Raw genomic sequence first — 24,163 nt, 5'->3', positions numbered from 1 at the left:
CCCAGCGTGTGGTGGGGCCACGATCCAGGGAAGGATGCCCTGTGAGTCATGGCATCCACAAACACAGAGCTCTTCATTCTACGTGCTGGACCCTGGTGCACTCTAAGTGGAAGCCCCGCTGTGTCCAAAGGGTTTTTAGCATTCTTTTCATTGTGACAGAGTAGGAGAGAGCTTCTAACCCCATCTCTCCTGACATGCAAAGATTGATTGTAGAACCTGTGATGATGTATGTTCTTAATTAGGGCTTGGCGATATGACCAAAATCTCATATCCCGATATAGGTCATTTCATATCCTGATACCGATATATATCACGATATAGCATATTTTCGGTAAATTCAATTTATAGTTTATATAAAATGACCACATGGTCATTTATTTATGTAGCAGTTAAACCAGTTGAAATGTTGTCAAACCTCACAAGGGATACATGCATTCAGAATACAGATAAGCATGGCTATTCTTTACAACACAAATAATAATAATTAGTTGCAGGGCAGTAGAATGAAACACAAACTGAACCACACCACCAGTTCGATTTTCAAAGATGACATTAGAGCAAAACTGTTAGAATAAAAGTTATTTAGCCTATAGTTCAGTCCAGTTCTCTCAGTTCGTTTATAAAGGAACAAAAATGCTCCACTTCAGGATTTCCATGTTACCAGTTCAGTTCACTCAACAAAAGTACTCCACTCCGGGATTTCACGGTTATCCAACCAACACAACTCACCCAGGGAAAGCTAAAAGCTAAAGCTAACGATAGACGTTTTATTGTCGGCCCTCAATGGATTTCCTTGGGATGATGAGAGGATGGGAGGAGATCTCTCCCTGCTCTTTAGCCTACTCACCGGCTGATTTGTGCCACTTATAAACGGACGCAAGGGGCTTGTTGACACAGAGTCTGGTGCGTGTGTGGACTGTGGACGCGAGTAAAAAAGAAAACAGAATGAAGAAAGCACAGCGTCATCCAAATGACGGACAATATTGCCGTAAAGAGTGTGATTTGCAACACAACGATATAAACGATAGAGCATCATATGAGTCGAAATTAGGGATGCACCGATTGCCATTTTCTTGGCCGATTCCGATTTCCGATTTTTGAATAGTCTGACTTGCCGATACCGATTTTTGCCGATTCCGATTTTTTTTTCTAAAAACAACAATTGACAGCTTACACAAACGTTTTTGTAACTTTGTTTAAAAATTAAGATTCATAGAACAATTCTTACATCTAATGGGGATCCAAATAAACAAATAAACAATTCTTATCATTTGCATGAAGTAGGGCCTTCTCACTCAAACACATCTCAAAATAAAAGTGTTCCAGGTTAGGCTACTGGACAGAGCTTTTTTGTGCAAATACAATGAATACAAAAATTAAATTAAATCCAATAGCCTATATCCCACAGCTATCATGCATTTACTTTTCCAAAAGAAAACAGGTGCAACAGAACATCAAAATGATCCATGGACAAGGAGTTTATAGACTGGCTCCAGACCAGTCCTCTTGAGTAGAGGGGAAATGAGTTTATGAGTTACAGTAACGATCTTCAGTCTGAATATCAGGCGGAGTTTACACACAGTCCGAAGTTTGGTATGCGTATTTTTATCTGCCATCCGAAAAAATATCGTCACGCACAGAAAACGTTGCACACTTGTGAGTCCGATGCATTTTTATTATTATGTCCCTCGTTCTCATGTCGTTCTATTTGCAATACGAAACAAATAGTCTCTCCTGTATCCACGTCACGTTACAACATGACTTGACAGGCTGAGGCAGCAGCGCTGATGTGGAATGGAAAAGCAGGTCGGGGAATGGTTATACTGGACACACTCGCCAAGCCGGCTGTGCGCGGTGGCGGGTTGCTGGAGCACCGCTTCCCGGGGAGAGAGAGCAGAGAGAGGGGGGCCAGTGAGGTGAAGCGAGCCGCTCTGACTGGACTCCAGCCGAGCGGGACACGGCCGCACCTCTGTCTCCACGGCTTATTTTCGACTTGCATGTGTGACAAACTGCGAGCTTTGTCTACTTCACTGACGGTGAAAAAAATCCACAACGAGGAAGGTATGCTGGCGTGTGTGTGGTGGTGGCTGGGTGCCTGTCTCGGTGCTTTGGGGTGCGCGCACGTCATGTGAAAATCGGCTCACAGAATCGGCTATTTAGAGTGACCGGAACAGATCACCGATCGAGGCCGATCACGTGAAAATCGGCCATTTCCGGTCACGTGCCGATCGATCGGTGCATCCCTAGACGAAATACATTTTCTATTGTCCAGACGAAATATATCGTCATATCGCCCAGCCCTATTCTTAATATTGTGATGATGTATGTTCTTAATATTTCGTTTTCCCGAGTAGGGTGTGGTGCTGAATTCAACGCTATTCCCCCCTTCGGCTATGGCAAGCGTAGCCAGAGGCTAAGTTTGTCAGCCAGGATGCAGAAAGTTCCTACGAAAGTTCCTAGTTCTTGGTCACTCAAATGTCACAAACAAGACGGCAAACTTGACTGTCTGCGCGGGCGATGAACTTTCTCCTCCATCGCCCTCCTCTGAAACTTCAGCAGCATGAAACAGACATGCTGTGAAGTGTTCAGAGAGAACGTGAGAATGGATCTAGGCCGACTGGGGTTGTTGTGTCTCCACCTGGAGAGATTATAAATTGATGTTGCGGCGCAGAGGACGGTGGAGCGGGAAGGACACACACACAACACGGCATTTGTCAGGTGACAAAAAGACATCAGCAACACCAGCTGGGTGACACGCAGCACTTCACAGGAAATGGTTCCTGCAGCCGATCCCATTTTCAAAATGTATATGATGTCCAATCAATCAATATAATCTCACCCTGAGATTACCGTCGCTTGGCCAAGGTTAAACATGGCTCTCTGCCTAATACATAGAGCTGTGTGTGTGTGTGTGTGTGTGTGTGTGTGTGTGTGTGTGTGTTGTGTGTGTGTGTCACGGACATGCAAAAAAAAAGTCCATTCTCGTAGGGGCGTGGTCACGTGTCCTGGTTTCACACTCCTACATAAGTGTGCTGAGGACACGCGGCGGTACATTTCAATCACTCTGCCTGCGATGACAGGCAACCTCCCTCCCACCCATATCCTCCCTCCCCCCCACCACCCACCCATATCCTCCCTGTGCTCCTCCCCCCCACCACCCACCTATATCCTCCCTGTGCTCCTCCCCCCCACCACCCACCCATATCCTCCCTGTGCTCCTCCCCCCCACCGCCCACCTATATCCTCCCTGTGCTCCTCCCCCCCACCACCCACCTATATCCTCCCTGTGCTCCTCCCCCCCACCACCCACCTATATCCTCCCTGTGCTCCTCCCCCCCCCCCACCCATATCCTCCCTGTGCTCCTCCCCCCCACCACCCACCTATATCCTCCCTGTGCTCCTCCCCCCCACCGCCCACCTATATCCTCCCTGTGCTCCTCCCCCCCCCCCCACCCATATCCTCCCTGTGCTCCTCCCCCCCCCCACCCATATCCTCCCTGTGCTCCTCCCCCCCCCCCACCCATATCCTCCCTGTGCTCCTCCCCCCCACCACCCACCCATATCCTCCCTGTGCTCCTCCCCCCCACCGCCCACCTATATCCTCCCTGTGCTCCTCCCCCCCACCGCCCACCTATATCCTCCCTGTGCTCCTCCCCCCCACCGCCCACCTATATCCTCCCTGTGCTCCTCCTCCCCACCACCCACCTATATCCTCCCTGTGCTCCTCCTCCCCACCACCCACCCATATCCTCCCTGTGCTCCTCCCCCCCACCGCCCACCCATATCCTCCCTGTGCTCCCCCCCCCACCGCCCACCCATATCCTCCTTGTGCTCCTCCCCCCCCACCGCCCACCCATATCCTCCCTGTGCTCCTCCCCCCCCCCACCACCCACCCATATCCTCCCTGTGCTCCTCCCCCCCCCCACCGCCCACCCATATCCTCCATTAAATAAATTGTGCTGTAATAATCTCTTGGCTCCTCCTCATATTCCTGGATGAGCCCAGCAGCCTATTTTGATGACCCCACTTTCAGGCCCAGAAGGTCCAGCCAGAAGAGCCTGGAAGCCCTGTGTTTTACCCTCACTCAATTAAAGGAAGACTTATTTCATACCATGTAGTGTCATACCTCCAATCCCCCCCCAGACACCACCACCATCCTATGCTGGCAAGATGAGAAGACCAGACACCACCACCATCCTATGCTGGCAAGATGAGAAGACCAGACACCACCACCATCCTATGCTGGCAAGATGAGAAGACCAGACACCACCACCATCCTATGCTGGCAAGATGAGAAGACCAGACACCACCAGCATCCTATGCTGGTGAGATGAGAAGACCAGACACCATCACCATCCTATGCTGGTGAGATGAGAATACCAGACACCACCAGCATCCTATGCTGGTGAGATGAGAAGACCAGACACCATCACCATCCTATGCTGGTGAGATGAGAAGACCAGACACCACCAGCATCCTATGCTGGTGAGATGAGAAGACCAGACACCACCAGCATCTTATGCTGGTGAGATGAGAAGACCAGACACCACCAGCATCCTATGCTGGTGAGATGAGAAGACCAGACACCACCAGCATCCTATGCTGGTGAGATGAGAAGACCAGACACCATCACCATCCTATGCTGGTGAGATTAGAATACCAGACACCACCAGCATTTTATGCTGGTGAGATTAGAAGACCAGACACCACCAGCATCCTATGCTGGTGAGATGAGAAGACCAGACACCACAAGCATCTTATGCTGGCAAGATGAGAAGACCAGACACCACCAGCATCTTATGCTGGTGAGATGAGAAGACCAGACACCACCAGCATCCTATGCTGGTGAGATGAGAAGACCAGACACCACCAGCATCCTATGCTGGTGAGATGAGAAGACCAGACACCACCACCATCTTATGCTGGTGAGATGAGAAGACCAGACACCACCACCATCTTATGCTGGTGAGATGAGAAGACCAGACACCACCACCATCTTATGCTGGCAAGATGAGAAGACCAGACACCACCAGCATCTTATGCTGGTGAGATGAGAAGACCAGACACCACCACCATCTTATGCTGGTGAGATGAGAAGACCAGACACCACCACCATCTTATGCTGGCAAGATGAGAAGACCAGACACCACCAGCATCTTATGCTGGTGAGATGAGAAGACCAGACACCACCAGCATCTTATGCTGGTGAGATGAGAAGACCAGACACCATCACCATCCTATGCTGGTGAGATGAGAAGACCAGACACCACCAGCATCTTATGCTGGTGAGATGAGAAGACCAGACACCACAAGCATCTTATGCTGGCAAGATGAGAAGACCAGACACCACCAGCATCCTATGCTGGTGAGATGAGAAGACCAGACACCACCAGCATCCTATGCTGGCGAGATGAGAAGACCAGACACCACCAGCATCCTATGCTGGTGAGATGAGAAGACCAGACACCACCAGCATCCTATGCTGGTGAGATGAGAAGACCAGACACCACCAGCATCCTATGCTGGTGAGATGACAATACCAGACACCACCAGCATCTTATGCTTGTGAGATGAGAAGACACGCTCATGCACCTTTTATTGAATACATTTTGATCCAGCATGGGTCTCCTTCAGGTACATTTTGTCAGCGAGATTCACTGACCTGAAAAACTGCCAATAAACATTGTATGAATGGAGCTGTGAACAGGCGTTAGATTGGTCAGTCTAGCACCTCACTTCATCTCTGTCTTTATCACTCACTAAACGCCGTCTCCCACCAGAGGGGGAAGCACCATCGCCGCAGCTGCATGTCCCCATCTCGTTTTTCAATAAGTCCACCAACGGCAAAAGAGAGGCCCTACAAAGCCCAGACAAATCAATAGCAAAATGCAATTGCAAATCATCTGTAATCAGCCTGACTGAAATATTTCATCTGAGCCTGCACTCACAAGCACATCACATGCACACACACACACACACACACACACACACACACACACACACACACACACACACACACACACACACACACACACACGAGTGCACGCACACCCCCAAGTCAACTAAAGCAAGAGTATCTTCACTGTTTACATACTGGATGATATTCATGTCAATGCTTAGTTAGATAGTAGTCATAGTAGTACTGTAGTAGTAGTAGTAGTAGTAGTAGTAGTAGTCAGTATATCAATGTAACTTGCACAAAGGGACAATGATATTATTATTCACCTTATGTAGAAGAGACAGTCCGGCTTGAGAGACTAACAGGAAGTGTAAAGACAATCTGAAGTTCTGATTGTATTTAATCATAAGGCTGAATGGCCACACCAATACGACGTGGGCTTAAAAGGTATTTGCGTTTATTATTATTATTATTATTATTATGATGACCACTTTTGACGCTGGACACATACAAATATGCAACAGTCAACATGGCTAATCTAATGACAAGCTACCCAAAAAAAGGTTTTTCAACTTGTAGTACGAGAGAATTGAACATAATCTATGCTGCAGTTAAGCGACAGAACGAGTACAGCAACATAGTAATGAAGCCAGCTAAATTAATAGGTTCCATATAAATGCATTCAGGACGGAGTCAACATTTTGTGCATAATTGCAAAAGAGTGTGAAACTATAGCACAGCCTGAAGGTGCCTTCAGGTGCACTCTGCAGAGAAACGCTGCTCCACTTTCCTCTAATGTATTCCTCTGCAAAGGGAAGAGAGCAAAATGAAAATTTAAGAAGTCTTTTCAGAAGATTCATTTCCCCCCACTGCCAAGTGCCGAGGTAAATGTCTTTAGGGAAACAGCACTGGATGTGCAGGAGGAACATGTCTTCAGGGAAACAGCACTGGATGTGCAGGAGGTAAATGTCTTTAGGGAAACAGCACTGGATGTGCAGGAGGTAAATGTCTTTAGGGAAACAGCACTGGATGTGCAGGAGGTAAATGTCTTTAGGGAAACAGCACTGGATGTGCAGGAGGAACATGTCTTTAGGGAAACAGCACTGGATGTGCAGGAGGAACATGTCTTTAGGGAAACAGCACTGAATGTGCAGGAGGTAAATGTCTTTAGGGAAACAGCACTGGATGTGAAGGAGGTAAATGTCTTTAGGGAAACAGCACTGGATGTGCAGGAGGAACATGTCTTTAGGGAAACAGCACTGGATGTGCAGGAGGAACATGTCTTTAGGGAAACAGCACTGAATGTGCAGGAGGTAAATGTCTTTAGGGAAACAGCACTGGATGTGAAGGAGGTAAATGTCTTTAGGGAAACAGCACTGGATGTGCAGGAGGAACATGTCTTTAGGGAAACAGCACTGGATGTGCAGGAGGAACATGTCTTTAGGGAAACAGCACTGGATGTGCAGGAGGTAAATGTCTTTAGGGAAACAGCACTGGATGTGCAGGAGGAACATGTCTTTAGGGAAACAGCACTGGATGTGCAGGAGGAACATGTCTTTAGGGAAACAGCACTGGATGTGAAGGAGGTAAATGTCTTTAGGGAAACAGCACTGGATGTGCAGGAGGTAAATGTCTTTAGGGAAACAGCACTGCATGTGCAGGAGGTAAATGTCTTTAGGGAAACAGCACTGGATGTGCAGGAGGTAAATGTCTTTAGGGAAACAGCACTGGATGTGCAGGAGGTAAATGTCTTTAGGGAAACAGCACTGGATGTGAAGGAGGTAAATGTCTTTAGGGAAACAGCACTGGATGTGAAGGAGGTAAATGTCTTTAGGGAAACAGCACTGGATGTGAAGGAGGTAAATGTCTTTAGGGAAACAGCACTGGATGTGAGGTAAATGTCTTTAGGGAAACAGCACTGGATGTGAAGGAGGTAAATGTCTTTAGGGAAACAGCACTGGATGTGCAGGAGGTAAATGTCTTTAGGGAAACAGCACTGGATGTGCAGGAGGTAAAGGTCTTTAGGGAAACAGCACTGGATGTGCAGGAGGTAAATGTCTTTAGGGAAACAGCACTGGATGTGCAGGAGGAACATGTCTTTAGGGAAACAGCACTGGATGTGCAGGAGGTAAATGTCTTTAGGGAAACAGCACTGGATGTGAAGGAGGTAAATGTCTTTAGGGAAACAGCACTGGATGTGAAGGAGGTAAATGTCTTTAGGGAAACAGCACTGGATGTGCAGGAGGTAAATGTCTTTAGGGAAACAGCACTGGATGTGCAGGAGGTAAATGTCTTTAGGGAAACAGCACTGGATGTGCAGGAGGTAAATGTCTTTAGGGAAACAGCACTGGATGTGAAGGAGGTAAATGTCTTTAGGGAAACAGCACTGGATGTGAAGGAGGTAAATGTCTTTAGGGAAACAGCACTGGATGTGCAGGAGGTAAATGTCTTTAGAGAAACAGCACTGGATGTGCAGGAGGTAAATGTCTTTAGGGAAACAGCACTGGATGTGCAGGAGGTAAATGTCTTTAGGGAAACAGCACTGGATGTGCAGGAGGTAAATGTCTTTAGGGAAACAGCACTGGATGTGAAGGAGGTAAATGTCTTTAGGGAAACAGCACTGGATGTGAAGGAGGTAAATGTCTTTAGGGAAACAGCACTGGATGTGCAGGAGGTAAATGTCTTTAGGGAAACAGCACTGGATGTGCAGGAGGAACATGTCTTTAGGGAAACAGCACTGGATGTGAGGTAAATGTCTTTAGGGAAACAGCACTGGATGAGCAGGAGGAACATGTCTTTAGGGAAACAGCACTGGATGTGCAGGAGGAATATGTCTTTAGGGAAACAGCACTGGATGTGAGGTAAATGTCTTTAGGGAAACAGCACTGGATGTGAAGGAGGTAAATGTCTTTAGGGAAACAGCACTGAATGTGCAGGAGGAACATGTCTTTAGGGAAACAGCACTGGATGAGCAGGAGGTAAATGTCTTTAGGGAAACAGCACTGGATGAGCAGGAGGTAAATGTCTTTAAGGAAACAGCACTGGATGTGCAGGAGGTAAATGTCTTTAAGGAAACAGCACTGGATGTGCAGGAGGTAAATGTCTTTAGGGAAACAGCACTGGATGTGAGGTAAATGTCTTTAGGGAAACAGCACTGGATGTGCAGGAGGTAAATGTCTTTAGGGAAACAGCACTGGATGTGCAGGAGGTAAATGTCTTTAAGGAAACAGCACTGGATGTGCAGGAGGTAAATGTCTTTAGGGAAACATCACTGGATGTGCAGGAGGTAAATGTCTTTAGGGAAACAGCACTGGATGTGCAGGAGGTAAATGTCTTTAAGGAAACAGCACTGGATGTGAGGTAAATGTCTTTAGGGAAACAGCACTGGATGTGAGGTAAATGTCTTTAGGGAAACAGCACTGGCTGTGCAGGAGGTAAATGTCTTTAGGGAAACAGCACTGGATGTGCAGGAGGAACATGTCTTTAGGGAAACAGCACTGGATGTGCAGGAGGAACATGTCTTTAGGGAAACAGCACTGGATGTGCAGGAGGTAAATGTCTTTAGGGAAACAGCACTGGATGTGCAGGAGGTAAATGTCTTTAGGGAAACAGCACTGGATGTGCAGGAGGTAAATGTCTTTAAGGAAACAGCACTGGATGTGAGGTAAATGTCTTTAGGGAAACAGCACTGGATGTGAAGGAGGAACATGTCTTTAGGGAAACAGCACTGGATGTGCAGGAGGAACATGTCTTTAGGGAAACAGCACTGGATGTGCAGGAGGTAAATGTCTTTAGGGAAACAGCACTGGATGTGCAGGAGGTAAATGTCTTTAGGGAAACAGCACTGGATGTGCAGGAGGTAAATGTCTTTAAGGAAACAGCACTGGATGTGAGGTAAATGTCTTTAGGGAAACAGCACTGGATGTGCAGGAGGTAAATGTCTTTAGGGAAACAGCACTGGATGTGCAGGAGGAACATGTCTTTAGGGAAACAGCACTGGATGTGCAGGAGGTAAATGTCTTTAAGGAAACAGCACTGGATGTGAGGTAAATGTCTTTAGGGAAACAGCACTGGATGTGCAGGAGGTAAATGTCTTTAGGGAAACAGCACTGGATGTGCAGGAGGAACATGTCTTTAGGGAAACAGCACTGAATGTGCAGGAGGTAAATGTCTTTAGGGAAACAGCACTGGATGTGCAGGAGGAACATGTCTTTAGGGAAACAGCACTGAATGTGCAGGAGGTAAATGTCTTTAGGGAAACAGCACTGAATGTGCAGGAGGTAAATGTCTTTAGGGAAACAGCACTGGATGTGCAGGAGGTAAATGTCTTTAGGGAAACAGCACTGGATGTGCAGGAGGAACATGTCTTTAGGGAAACAGCACTGGATGTGCAGGAGGAACATGTCTTTAGGGAAACAGCACTGGATGTGCAGGAGGTAAATGTCTTTAGGGAAACAGCACTGGATGTGCAGGAGGTAAATGTCTTTAGGGAAACAGCACTGAATGTGCAGGAGGTAAATGTCTTTAGGGAAACAGCACTGGATGTGCAGGAGGTAAATGTCTTTAGGGAAACAGCACTGGATGTGCAGGAGGTAAATGTCTTTAGGGAAACAGCACTGGATGTGCAGGAGGTAAATGTCTTTAGGGAAACAGCACTGGATGTGAGGTAAATGTCTTTAGGGAAACAGCACTGGATGTGAAGGAGGTAAATGTCTTTAGGGAAACAGCACTGGATGTGCAGGAGGTAAATGTCTTTAGGGAAACAGCACTGGATGTGCAGGAGGTAAATGTCTTTAGGGAAACAGCACTGGATGTGCAGGAGGTAAATGTCTTTAGGGAAACAGCACTGAATGTGCAGGAGGTAAATGTCTTTAGGGAAACAGTACTGGATGTGCAGGAGGTAAATGTCTTTAGGGAAACAGCACTGGATGTGAGGTAAATGTCTTTAGGGAAACAGCACTGGATGAGCAGGAGGTAAATGTCTTTAGGGAAACAGCACTGGATGTGAAGGAGGTAAATGTCTTTAGGGAAACAGCACTGAATGTGCAGGAGGTAAATGTCTTTAGGGAAACAGCACTGGATGTGCAGGAGGTAAATGTCTTTAGGGAAACAGCACTGAATGTGCAGGAGGTAAATGTCTTTAGGGAAACAGTACTGGATGTGCAGGAGGTAAATGTCTTTAGGGAAACAGCACTGGATGTGAGGTAAATGTCTTTAGGGAAACAGCACTGGATGAGCAGGAGGTAAATGTCTTTAGGGAAACAGCACTGGATGTGCAGGAGGTAAATGTCTTTAGGGAAACAGCACTGGATGTGCAGGAGGTAAATGTCTTTAGGGAAACAGCACTGGATGTGAGGTAAATGTCTTTAGGGAAACAGCACTGGATGTGCAGGAGGTAAATATCTTTAGGGAAACAGCACTGGATGTGCAGGAGGAAGAAAAGGCTCATGGAAACGTGGAGTTTGCAGAGAGAGGCTGGAAGGACTCGCCTGACTGTTGCAGAGGGATGGGACTGATTGACAGAAAGGCAGCCGACCTCTCTCTCTCTCTCTCTCTGATCGTGTTCTGAAGCTTCATAGAGTCTTCTTCACTACGACAAAAGTTCTAATGTGCGACATCTTCCTTCCTGCCTCTCCAGGGAAAAGCAGAGGACTTTCAAACAGACGTGTCCTCTGGGCACCGAATCACAACGAGCATTAAAAGGCATTTGACATGCTAATATCACAGCGCATCATTGGTCGAGCACTCTGCACAATCTATCTGCCAATGCCAATGCATGCCATTCAAAAGAGCTTTATCAATAACAACAACAAAAATGGGCGGGGAGGATCATTCAATATTTCTCACATATAACAGGAACTAGTCTGTGAGATAATGTTGTCAATCAAATAATTGTCTGTTATCTTTTAAAAGGATATTAAGTAAGCCATGATTTTAGTAAGTCTCATTTTCCCAATAGAGATGAGGAAGCCAGGGATTTAGAGCAGAGATCCAACAGAAGCATCTAGTGAAGCCGTAACATTATCATGAAGCAAAATACTTGTTTTAAATCAAAGTTTTTCACCCATTTTTCCCCCAATTGTAATTGGCCAATTCCCCCCTGCTGTCCGGGTCATTGCTCCACCCCCTCTGCTGATCTGGGGAGAGTTGTAAGACCAGCACATGCTTCCTCCCATACATGTGCAGCAGCTTCTTTTCACCTGACAGCGAGGGGTTTCACCGACAGGACGTAGTGTGTGGGAGGATCGCGCTATCCCCCCCCCCAGTTCCCCTCCCCCCCTGAACAGGCGCCCCGGCCGACCAAGAGGAGGCGCTAGTGCAGCGACCAGGACACATACCCCACCGGCTTCCCACCATGCAGACACGGACGATTGTGTCTGTAGGAACGTCTGACCCAGATTAGAAGCACCGCTGCCGCCTGCCCGGGAATTGAACCCGGGACTCCGTGCTGTCATAATCATTTGTGTCATAATTTTTAAGGGGTCGTTTGAGAGCCAGTAATCTCAGCAGCTGGCAGGTAATCATCCAATCAACAGTGAATGGGGGACGGATTTATCGTCACCCTGGGTCAAAATCTGATCACAAATCCGTTGATTTTGTAAGAATTAGTGTAACCGTTATCAAATGGGGTGGATCTGTCACCGAGCTGTCACCCTCTGGCCGGCCAGCGACGTGACCACATCTCCACGCTGGAAGATGAAGTGACCACATCTCCACGCTGGAAGATGAAGTGACCACATCTCCACGGTGGAAGATGAAGTGACCACATCTCCACGCTTGAAGATGAAGTGACCACATCTCCACGCTGGAAGATGAAGTGAACACATCTCCACGCTGGAAGATGAAGTGACCACATCTCCACGCTGGAAGATGAAGTGAACACATCTCCACGCTGGAAGATGAAGTGAACACATCTCCACGCTGGAAGATGCTCGTTGAGAAGCAAAGGAGGCCGTTTAGCTTTGGATCTGGAAATGAGGCTGTAGATTGGATTATGATGCCATTTTTAATCCTGCTTTTCCCCTTGGAAGATATTGCTCCTCCCCTGCTTCTCAGCGTTCTACAATACTTGACAAGCAGAGATATTGCTGAACTCGGCCTGTGTGACTCCTTGTGACAGTCTCATTTGAGCTTATAGCTCCAAAGCTTTGATGCAGACATCTCGTCCTCATGGCTATTAAAAGGTCCTGCTCATCTCCTCATGCACTTTAATTACAGCCATCTCATCTCCTCATGCACTTTAATTACAGCCATCTCGTCCTGTTTCCCAACCAGAGTTTGACGGAAGTGTTGTGATCCTCCTTTCAAAATAATGCCTGTAAATAACAGGACCTCTATGCTTCAATGTGTGTGTTTGTACGTGGGTGTGTGTGTTTGTACATGTGTATGTGTGTGTGTGTGTGTGTGTGTGTGTGTGTGTGTGTGTGTGTGTGTGTGTGTGTGTGTGTGTCTTGTCGTCTTCACTCTGTCACCATGTCACCCTGGGCTGTGACACGGAGAGGCTAATTTGCCGTACAGTGTGAGCCGAGGTACTCAAACTTGACTCCGCTGACTGAGTGTCATCTCTCACTCAGCTGTGCCTCAGGATCTAAAGTGGTTTTAATTGTAGAGATGAGTGATTACATAACGATGGAGTCGAGTGGCTTGTAAGCGACTTGCTCTCAGATCGCCAAAATGTTTAATTATGGCAGTAATATTTCCCCTCAGACCCAGAACAAGTAGCCTGATCACCCCCCGCCCCCTGTTTAAAGGCATTTTAGAGCAGTCTATCTCCATCTTAAACTCTGCGTACTATTTTATCCAGCAGTTAGGCAGTCGTAGATGTATGCATTTCACAACATGGGAGTGCATTGAGGAGCAGGACCACATGAGCAGATAGAGGTTCAGCATCCTGCTCCAAGACACTTTGAAAGAAATGGCTGCTACCAAATCTTTGATCTTTTGGTTACAGGACATTGTCCCCCAACACCCCAAACCACCCTCCCCTATGACATGTTAACATGTATGACATGTTAACATGTATGACATGTAACATGTATGACATGTAACATGGTGAGTAAGAGATCAGAGGGGTCAGATGGAGCATAACAGAAATGTCTAAGTGGCCGTTCACACTATACGCCGAAGCAACGCCAAAGGTTTCATTTTGGCGTCCTTGTTAACAGGTGAGAGCGTTCACACCAGCCCCACGCCACACTGAAGCAACGCCGAAGCCGCACTGGAGCGATCGTTCAGGATTCAGCCCTATTTTCCAGTCGTGACGCGTGAAGCTTGAAGCTGCCAGGCATGAAGTCAATGGGAGTTGTGGGCGGGTTCAAGGCGCGCCGAGGAGGCGCCGAGAGGAAAAGAGAAGGCTTCTTGTGTGAACGGTTAGGCGTCAGATCAGCTTGTAATTGCCTTCAGCTCTCAGCGTCCTGTGTGAACAAGGCCTAACGCACGTCTCACTTCCTCCTGATGACCTGCAGATGGCAGATCACTAAACTGTTTCTGCATACTTGCCTTTTTGGCAATTTCTTCTCCAACAACACCAATTTGCAGGAAGCAGCAGTGCATTTATGACAGGGTTGTGCAGGTATCCAGGGTTTGAGCAGCAAAATACTAATCAGAAATTAGCAGAGTAAATAAACTGCTTTCAACGCTGAATTAATCAATGACAGAATGCAACGCTTGACCTGCACCAACCAGCCTCTGGGCTTCAGGGTGGTTTTAATGTTGAAATTGCCATAAAGCGTTGAGATGATTTGATCTTGCTTGTACAGCATACAGTATTAGGGGTGTCAAAATTAGTCGTATAATCGATGCATCGCGATGCGGACGTGTGAATCGAATCATTGACAGATGAATCGTTGAATCGTTTATGTTTAAATTTCTGTTGACATTCAGACTTTAAAGCACTTTCTAAGTAAAAAAGGGGCTTCATATTTATCTGACTGTTTGTATTATTAATTGATGAAAAAGTAGCCATGTGCAGTAATAATACAGAAAATTGAGGATTTGATACTTGGAGCTGCAATACTTTGAGCTGTATCGAGATGCATCATGGAATCGAATCGAATCATTGACAGATTAATCGTAATCGAATCGAATCGTGAGGCCAGTGAAGATTCACAGCCCTATACAGTATACAGTAGGACTAATACTAATACTATACAGCAGAGGCTTTCAAAGTGGGAGGCGTGCCTCCTCCCCAGGGGGGGCTCCAAACAGTTTCAGGGGAGGCTCAGTGAATGGAAGCGAAAAAATATTACATTAGTTATTAAAAGGAGATCATGATCAACCTAAATGTGTTTGACTCCCAGAGTCAGAAACAAATAAATGCCTTCAGACAGATATTTTTATTTATACCATGGTCTGGGTGAATACTCGATTCTGATTGGCTGCAAGGTGTCCATTAAAAAGTGATATTGTACAGTGATAATGGACACCTAGCTAAATGGTCTGTTCACCGTTCATATCAATGCGCCATAGTTTCATCAGTGTTATCAGGAGAGCAGTTTGAGCTCTATACCCCCGTTAAGGGTTAATATGACAATTTTGGATGTTGAGAAAAAAATTGACTCGGTCAAAGTAAGTATTTAAATCACCCCTGTGTGCTCAGTTTATAAAAAATAACTCTTATTTACAATTTTGATTTTCGTTTCGGAGATTTTTAACCTCGCGTCACCAGGCTCTTCTCGGCGACAAAGAGGATATTTCCCTCGGCTCGTGCACGAGCGGGGGCGAGCCCTTTGAGAGAGAGAGAGAGAGAGAGAGAGAGAGAGAGAGAGAGAGAGAGAGAGAGATGCATGCAGTGCGAGCCCCCGCTGCACTTTTCACTTCCTGAAACTCTTCGCTCTTAAATGTTAATATACTTGGCCAATACGTATCTATCATACAAAATAAAGCAAGCAGCCAAACGGTAATGTCTTCATTTAATGTATAACGCAAAACATCGTTAAACCTGCATTCCTGTGATGAAGTTAACGTTTGAGTCGGCTTTAAAACGGAGATTGGTGGAGGTGGGAGGGACTATTTTATTTCGTGGAAGACTGATTTACAGTATGAATAACAGACATTTAGCCATTTAGATTGCTTTATTTATTACACATGGAAATATAAATGACTGGTCTTATTGTTTTGTTGGCAAGTGACCATGGTATAAGCGGGTTAATGCCCTTCGAGGTGTACATTATCACTTTTTAAGGGACTTCGCGGAGGCAAACCATCCTCGGCTTCGCCTCGGACGGTTCACGCCTCCGCGTCGTCCCTTAAAAAGTGATAATGTACACCTCGTCGGGCATTAACCCTTACATATTTGATGTCAAACAGCAATATCAGGCTATCTTGACTTAATGATTGAGTGTCTATGCCATAGACACTCATAGACATGATGATATTATTTGATCTCATAGACTCTATGGGATAAAGTAACATAATCACGATCCCATAGGCATCTAGGAATTGAGCGAAACTAAGCAAGTAAACTGGGGGGGGGGGGGGGTCCCCTGCTATACAGCATTGTTGTTAATGTAATGAACGGAATCATAGAGACAGTATAAAAATAAGGAAGTAGCCACCGTGATGTCACCGTGATGTCACCGTGATGTCACCCGTTGGTCTGTGGACTCCTGTTGTTTTTAGCCAGAAACAGCGCGAGACCTTCTCTCTTTTTTTGCACGTTTTTAGCGGGGGGTTCTATCTGAAGGACACCTGCAGGGGAGCACGGGGAGAACATGCTAACTCCACACAGAAAGGCCCTTTTTGACGAGCCCACCTGGGCCGTGGGCACTGAGGACATGGGAACGGGGATGCACCCTCAGCACCCACAGCATCCCAGGCGGGAATCGAACCCAGGACTGCCGCACTGCGCCACCATGCAACCCCCCCCCCCCTCCTGAGACCAGGGGTTTCCCACAGAGCCGCCTGCTATTGTTCTGTTGGACAGGGGACCTGTCAATCAAACCCCAAAGCAGAGGCTATTCTTGTATATTTGACTCTAAATGGAACCATGATGTACAAAATGAACATCCTGCTCTACTGAAGAAGACTTGAAACTAGAGATTGAGAGACATAAACTCATTACTAGGAAAGTGTTTACTGAGCTCATAAATCAAGTGAGGAGTACGGCCATTTTTCCATTGACTTCCATACAAATCGACTTGTTTTTGCAGCCAGTGGAGTCGCCCCCTGCAGGCCATTAGAAAGAATACAGGTTTAAGGCACTTCCGCATTGGCTTCATTTTTTCAGAAACTGAGATATAAGCTCAGTAGGCAAGCAAGTAAGCATGTCTAATGGGTGCATGTCCCGCTTCCTCATGGAGAACAGAGGACGAATACTTTACTACCGAGCAAATGCCGAGCAGGCAGACAAAAGAAGTGATGCTGATCAAGAGAAGGGGATCCACACTCACACAGAAGACAAGTCTGTGTGAGATGTGTCCTTTGAGATGCTGATGGTTGAAGGTCAGTCTTTGTTCATTTAGTCAGTAGTTGTTGTTGTTGTTGTTGTTGTTGTTGTTGTTGTTGATATCTGGGCTCCAGACACATGAGCCTGGGTGAAATGTGATGATATCAACAGATCATTTTCCATTTATCCACAAGAAAACCTATCTTTGTTTGTTGCACAGATATCGTTTCTCTTCTCACATCAACATCTCGCTCTGTCTCTCTTGCACTCGCTCAGTGCCTCTCCTACACACACACACACACACGCACACACACACACACACACACACACACACACTCAAATGAAAAAGGTAATGACATTGCATGACATCTTAAACTAAAGCGGCATAGTGACTCTCTGAAATAGCAAATCTAAAATACAAACCTCAACATCAAACACCGTGCGATGTTAAGCACCACAGTATATGTGTCCCTTCACTCGCCCACTGGATAAATAAACAGATCAATTCCCTCTGTTTTCTATGCTGAGCTGCTCCACTCACACCCGGGGCCTGTCGGCTCCACTCACACCCGGGGCCTGTCTGCTCCACTCACACCCGGGGCCTGTCTGCTGCTCCACTCACACCCGGGGCCTGTCTGCTCCACTCACACCCGGGGCCTGTCTGCTGCTCCACTCACACCCGGGGCCTGTCTGCTGCTCCACTCACACCCGGAGCCTGTCTGCTCCACTCACACCCGGAGCCTGTCTGCTCCAATCACACCCGGGGCCTGTCTGCTCCACCCACACCCGGAGCCTGTCTGCTCCACTCACACCCGGAGCCTGTCTGCTCCAATCACACCCGGAGCCTGTCTGCTCCACTCACACCCGGAGCCTGTCTGCTCCAATCACACCCGGGGCCTGTCTGCTCCACTCACACCCGGGGCCTGTCTGCTCCACTCACACCCGGGGCCTATCGGCTCCACTCACACCCGGGGCCTGTCTGCTCCACTCACACCCGGAGCCTGTCTGCTGCTCCACTCACACCCGGAGCCTGTCTGCTCCACTCACACCCGGGGCCTGTCTGCTCCACTCACACCCGGGGCCTGTCTGCTCCACTCACACCCGGGGCCTGTCTGCTCCACTCACACCCGGGGCCTATCGGCTCCACTCACACCCGGGGCCTGTCTGCTGCTCCACTCACACCCGGAGCCTGTCTGCTCCACTCACACCCGGAGCCTGTCTGCTCCAATCACACCCGGGGCCTGTCTGCTCCACTCACACCCGGGGCCTGTCTGCTCCACTCACACCCGGGGCCTGTCTGCTCCACTCACACCCGGGGCCTGTCTGCTCCACTCACACCCGGGGCCTGTCGGCTACCAGCGCCGTGCTGGACTCATTTCTCTTTCAGAGCCAGACACCTGCTTCTTCAGGCTATAGTAACACACACTTGTGCGGCGGCAGGTGATAGTTCCTATATAATGTCATTGCAGCAGGGCAGCCAAAAGCCATAGACAACATTCAATGTCACCTACTGGAAGAAATGTGTGTAACAATGAGGACTATGCTTTATATACAGACGACTCCACATGATTGAAAGAACAAGATAGCAGCAATTTCAGTGAACTACTGTATAAACGCCATGACTGAAACAGCTTCAAGTAGAGGGAAATGTCCTCAAGGTTCATGACCTACTTATATAATAGCCCTAATTACTCTCTTATTCATTGTGTCAATTAGCCAGGGACGTTGTGATTGGTCAAGTCAATTCTACAGTTCAATTTTCACGTTGCCTTTTTTTTTTAGATTATTTTTTTGGGGGCATTTTGCTTTTATTTTTTTAGATAGGACAGCAGGCAGAGAGGAAAGGTGGGGAGAGAGAGAGGGGATGGATGACAGGGGATGACGCATGCGTCAAAGGACCTCGGGTGGGATTCGAACCCGCGTTGGCCCGAGCCTCCGTCGTACGCGTGCTACCAGGTGAGCCACCAGGACAAGCGTTTCCACATTGTCTTCTGACTGGCCAGGTTGAAGTGAGCAACTTATGAGCAGTCGGGGGGCAACTTGGGCCACTTCCTGTTCCTTGAACCAATCGATCAAAAGCATGTGTCCCTTCCTGGATCATATCAGATATATTTATAATGGAAATAATCACTGTGGGTGTCGGCTTATTAAATAGCAAACTTAGCATAGTTATTATGCAATAGTCGATGCATCATGTCAATCAATAAGAATACAAAAGATAATATTTCAAGCCCCACAGGATTCCTGTATTTGGCTGGAAATAGGAAGAAATAGAAACAGCTCACTGACACTTTTCTTACAAATGTTTTTTGAATATAAATTGTGTAGTAGTCTACTCATGTCAGTATACATTTCACTTACACTTCATTTCACCTATATTGTCTCATATCATGCATCAAAGCCATTCTAACATCCTGAGAGGCAGGAAGCAGGATGAAGGCTGTTCAGAGCCGTGAATCAGATGCCTATATATGGACAATGCCACACTCAAGGGCACTACTTAATTAATAACAATAGAAAGAAATCTGCAGGACAACAGAAGAGTGCTATAGTATAATGGACTTGCAATATTCCGTTTTACAGATGCAGTTTATCACTGGAGTCTTGAGAGAAAACACTGCAGAGTGCAGACATGCAGTGTTCATCTTTCAAAATTGCTTCAGAACTGGTTAATGTGGCCTCATAACTCACAATGTAGTCTAGTGAGCTATCATGGTCTTGCAGCTCAAATAAAATCTCTTAATGCTGTTCCAATTCAAAATGTCATGCATTAAACTAGAAAAGAATAGGCCCTTTTCACTGCAACCGTATTGAGGTGGTAAAGCAGGAAGCAAAGCAAGTGTAACCAATCACATTAATGAGGGCCCTGGCACTGGAACACCTTAATGGAACCATAATGAATGGTTGCCCAGCTTTACCTTGTACTTTACCGCCTCAAAACAGTTGCTGTGAAATGGGTCTATAATAAAACCAATATGCAGGCAGGCCTCTAAAGCTATGCAAGGAAGCCCTCATCACTATTGATCAATGATCCTCTGTTTCAATGATGTAGGCCAGATGTATTTTTGATGTAATTTGCCCAAGTTAGGCACAGATATTTAAACCTGCAAACCTGGTGTTATGGGCTCGCTGTTCCACACACACAGTGTGACCAGTGAGTAGGCTAATATGGGAATATTCTAAAACTAGTGAATCTAATTGTTTTATGCTGGCTCTGCAAAATACCATCTTCTGATAGCCTACTTAAAGGCTGATTGGTAAAAGTGCTGCATGATGGCATTTTCTAAAACGTGTAATAGGCTAACAGCTAATCGATTTTACAATTAAGCAGGCTCTGCAAAACTGTTTTTTTATGTTAAAGCATAAGCTGATTGATGGTGGAAGTGCTGTAGAGCTACATAAAACAGTTAATATGCTGTTCAGGTGAAAGCCCTGGAAATGAACAGCCTAAAACTAATGATAATAAAAACACCTACAATAGGCTATAGGCCGGTGTGAACGTCTGAGTGTGTGTGAACGTCTGAGAGTGAGGTGGCGCTTCATTCCAAAATGCTTGATTGTTTGGAGCGCACGTGTAAAGTGTCTAAATTTACCTGAAATCACTGTATGGGTGAATTATCCAAAATCCAGCGGATTTAACCCGCTCTTGTTCCCGTTCAACCGCCTTTTCACTTCCAAACATCCTTAGGGAGAACTTGTTGACCCCCGGTTGAAGCATTGCTCCAAACTGTCTGTGTATGAACCCCGCCTGATACAATCGCTCGTCATCCGGCAGAATTTGATCGATGCCATCCAACTTTACAAACCCGGACTGCTGATCTGGGGAACCATTTTGGGCACCGCCGCCACCGCTGGCTCCTTGCGCATCCGGCGGCCCGTCGCCACCGACGGCTCCGGGGGGGTTCTCCTCGCTCGGGGTGACGTCCCCCTCGGTGATGAGGCGCCTCTCCTCCGCGGAGTCCGAGTCGTGCACATGCCGACTTGTGATGGACGAGAGACTGCCTCGAAATCGCCGGCAATCTCCGTTTGAGCTGGTCTTCGTCGGTCTACCGATGTCAGTCTCCATGATTACGGACTCCCCACTTTTTGTCTCACCGATGCCTTTGCAGCTTCCCCCAGAGGTCGGCGACGGTGACGGTAGAGGCTTCATCCGAATACTCTTCCTCCGGGTGTCCTTGTCTCCGTCTTCTCCTTCGCCCATTATAGACACTTTCTGTCCAATGTGCTGGGGCAAACTGTAGAGCCTTTTACGCATGGAGGAGTGCAACCTGTCCATTATGACATTGAGACACAGTGGGGAAAAATCCAATGAATGCAGATTGTTGGGCTGTATTGTTGTTGCCAGCAGCTCAGCGCTCCCCTGTTTGTGAGAGCGATCAGTCTGGAGCTAATCTGAAACCCATACACATGACATGGACCGCCGTGGCTTCACTGAAACAGATGAGCTGCTCCTCTCTTCATAATTAGGCTACCTGGCAGTTTGCATGTCCTCACGCACAGCCTGGGCAGTCCGGCTGGCCAATGCGTCCTCGATGTGCATATTGTGCCGTTCCGACATTGTGCGCAAAAGTGGAAAGAACTGCTTGAAAGTCACCTTAGCGTGACATGTGAGGGACGCGCCGACGGACGGTGATATGGAGACGTGGGAAAGGTCATGCACGGCGAAGGATGCTCTTCACCAGATGTCTTGCCAGCTGCCAGTAACAAACAAGGCGACACAATCGTGCAAAACACAGCATAGCGTTCCAAAGATCGCTGACATCACTGATCCATAGTCCGGGTGCGTTTTGGTGAATTGTGAATATTCATGATGCTGATCTATTGGGTTGCCATAGGAGCGAGAACTGCAAATAAGCTCAGCCCACCTTGGTTAAAGGGGTAGCCTATGCTTTTTCGATTCTTAACCCCCCGCCCCCTCCCTCCTGCCCCCGTCGTTTTAGGATACAGGTAGGCAATTATTGTTACAGTCTCGCTCTGCTCCTCCTGAAAAATAAATCAGCCCAATGGTCAGTCTGATCCGGTGCGTAATTTGCGCACTGGAAATAGGCACGGCAATATATTTGGTCAGGTGGCTTTCCCATCCATTAAAACAGGTAATACAGAATGACTGGACAGATATAGCTGCTTCTCAAATAGGCTACAATGAATCTTCTTTGATAGTTTGGTCCGTTGAATAAAATATTTAGGGTGTTGTCACGATTGCTTTATAAAGATGAAGCATATAGCCTACTACAGGCTAGAAGACAGTTGTTTTTTCATTTTGCCCATTTATGTTTTGGGGGGGGGGGGGGGGGGGGGGGGAAACATAAGCCTGCAGGGTTTGAAATGTTTCAAATAGCCGTAGGCTAAATAGGCCATCTGTCTAAAACGGTATTTGTAGGAAATACATTTTCTTCCCATGTGCATACATGTGTACATGCTGGAAATATAGTCAAAATCTTCTGGCCACTCAAACCCTATTTAGTGCATACAAACGTGAAGATCATGGATGAATCTGGCACTCGTGATGATGTCACACAGTGGGAAAGGAAAATGCATGCAAATATTGATTTATTGTCTTGTCATTTCATTTCATATCTAGTTACATTTGACATCAAATATCTTTAAAAACAGTATGACGCAGTAGACAAAGACAAAATGTTCCACCATCACTTAGTGATCCAACAGGGTGAATTGAGCCGACGTGGCACTGTGTGTAGACTGACTGTGTGTAGACTGACTGTGTGTAGACTCACTGTGTGTAGACTGACCGTGTGTAGACTGACCGTGTGTAGACTGACTGTGTGTAGACTGACTGTGTGTAGACTCACTGTGTGTAGACTGACTGTGTGTAGACTGACTGTGTGTACACTCACTGTGTGTACACTCACTGTGTGTAGACTGACTGTGTGTAGACTGACTGTGTGTAGACTGACTGTGTGTAGACTGACCGTGTGTAGACTGACCGTGTGTAGACTGACTGTGTGTAGACTGACTGTGTGTAGACTCACTGTGTGTAGACTGACTGTGTGTAGACTGACTGTGTGTAGACTGACTGTGTGTACACTCACTGTGTGTACACTCACTGTGTGTAGACTGACTGTGTGTACACTCACTGTGTGTAGACTGACTGTGTGTACACTCACTGTGTGTACACTCACTGTGTGTAGACTCACTGTGTGTAGACTGACTGTGTGTAGACTGACTGTGTGTAGACTGACTGTGTGTAGACTGACTGTGTGTAGACTGACTGTGTGTAGACTCACTCTGACTTCTGTGAGCTCAGTCTCTATAACCCAACAGTACATGTCTGAATTCCTCCAGATGTTTCCTCCTAACCACATAAGGATCCATGCTGTTATCGTCTTCAGTTCACACAGCAGGCATGAAACACCCACCTGCATGCAGTGCCCAAAGCCACATTTCTGTCACTGTTTTGGTTGCCCACCATGTTTAATAAAAATAACTACAACTCACTTTCGTTAGGTGAAGGAACACATTAGGTATATAGGCTACATACAACATTTCATTCAATTTCATTCAGTGTTGGGGGTAACTCATTACAAAAGTAATATATTACATGTAATATATTACTTTTAGCACTAACTCAGTAATATAACTTATTACTTATAGGATTTCAGTAATATTATACCAGTTACTTTGTCAAGTAACTCAAGTTACAAATTGACTTACATTTTTTTAAATCAAAACACATATTTAAAAAAGATACAATCATTTCCTAATCAAACTGTGTGTTTATGCAAATAACCACAATAGATGACAATGACAAAGGAAAATAATAACATTTAGAATTTTGGATTGTTTACACTGACTTCAAGATGGTTGAAATAATTCTACGGGATGCTTCCGGGGCGGCGATGTCATTCTGCTGCTGCTGT

The 24,163-nt window shown here is 46.7% G+C and overlaps 1 protein-coding gene across 1 annotated transcript in view; it reads right to left on the bottom strand.

Annotated features, from left to right (window-relative positions):
* Positions 1–21,561, bottom strand: part of hcn4 (hyperpolarization activated cyclic nucleotide-gated potassium channel 4) — a gene marked incomplete at both ends in the record, with an annotated part of 116,458 nt that extends 94,897 nt beyond the window's left edge. The window contains one exon of the mRNA XM_083653040.1: positions 20,879–21,561. Coding sequence (XP_083509166.1) covers positions 20,879–21,561 — 683 coding nt within the window. The remainder of the gene's footprint in view (positions 1–20,878) is intronic.
* Positions 21,562–24,163: the final 2,602 nt, after the last annotated feature.

Source organism: Poromitra crassiceps (genome assembly GCF_964638095.1).
Source record: "Poromitra crassiceps genome assembly, chromosome: 16".
NCBI classification, from domain to species: domain Eukaryota; kingdom Metazoa; phylum Chordata; class Actinopteri; order Beryciformes; family Melamphaidae; genus Poromitra; species Poromitra crassiceps.
Note: the sequence above shows the minus strand (reverse complement) of the source record. Positions and strands in the feature narration are given on the sequence as shown.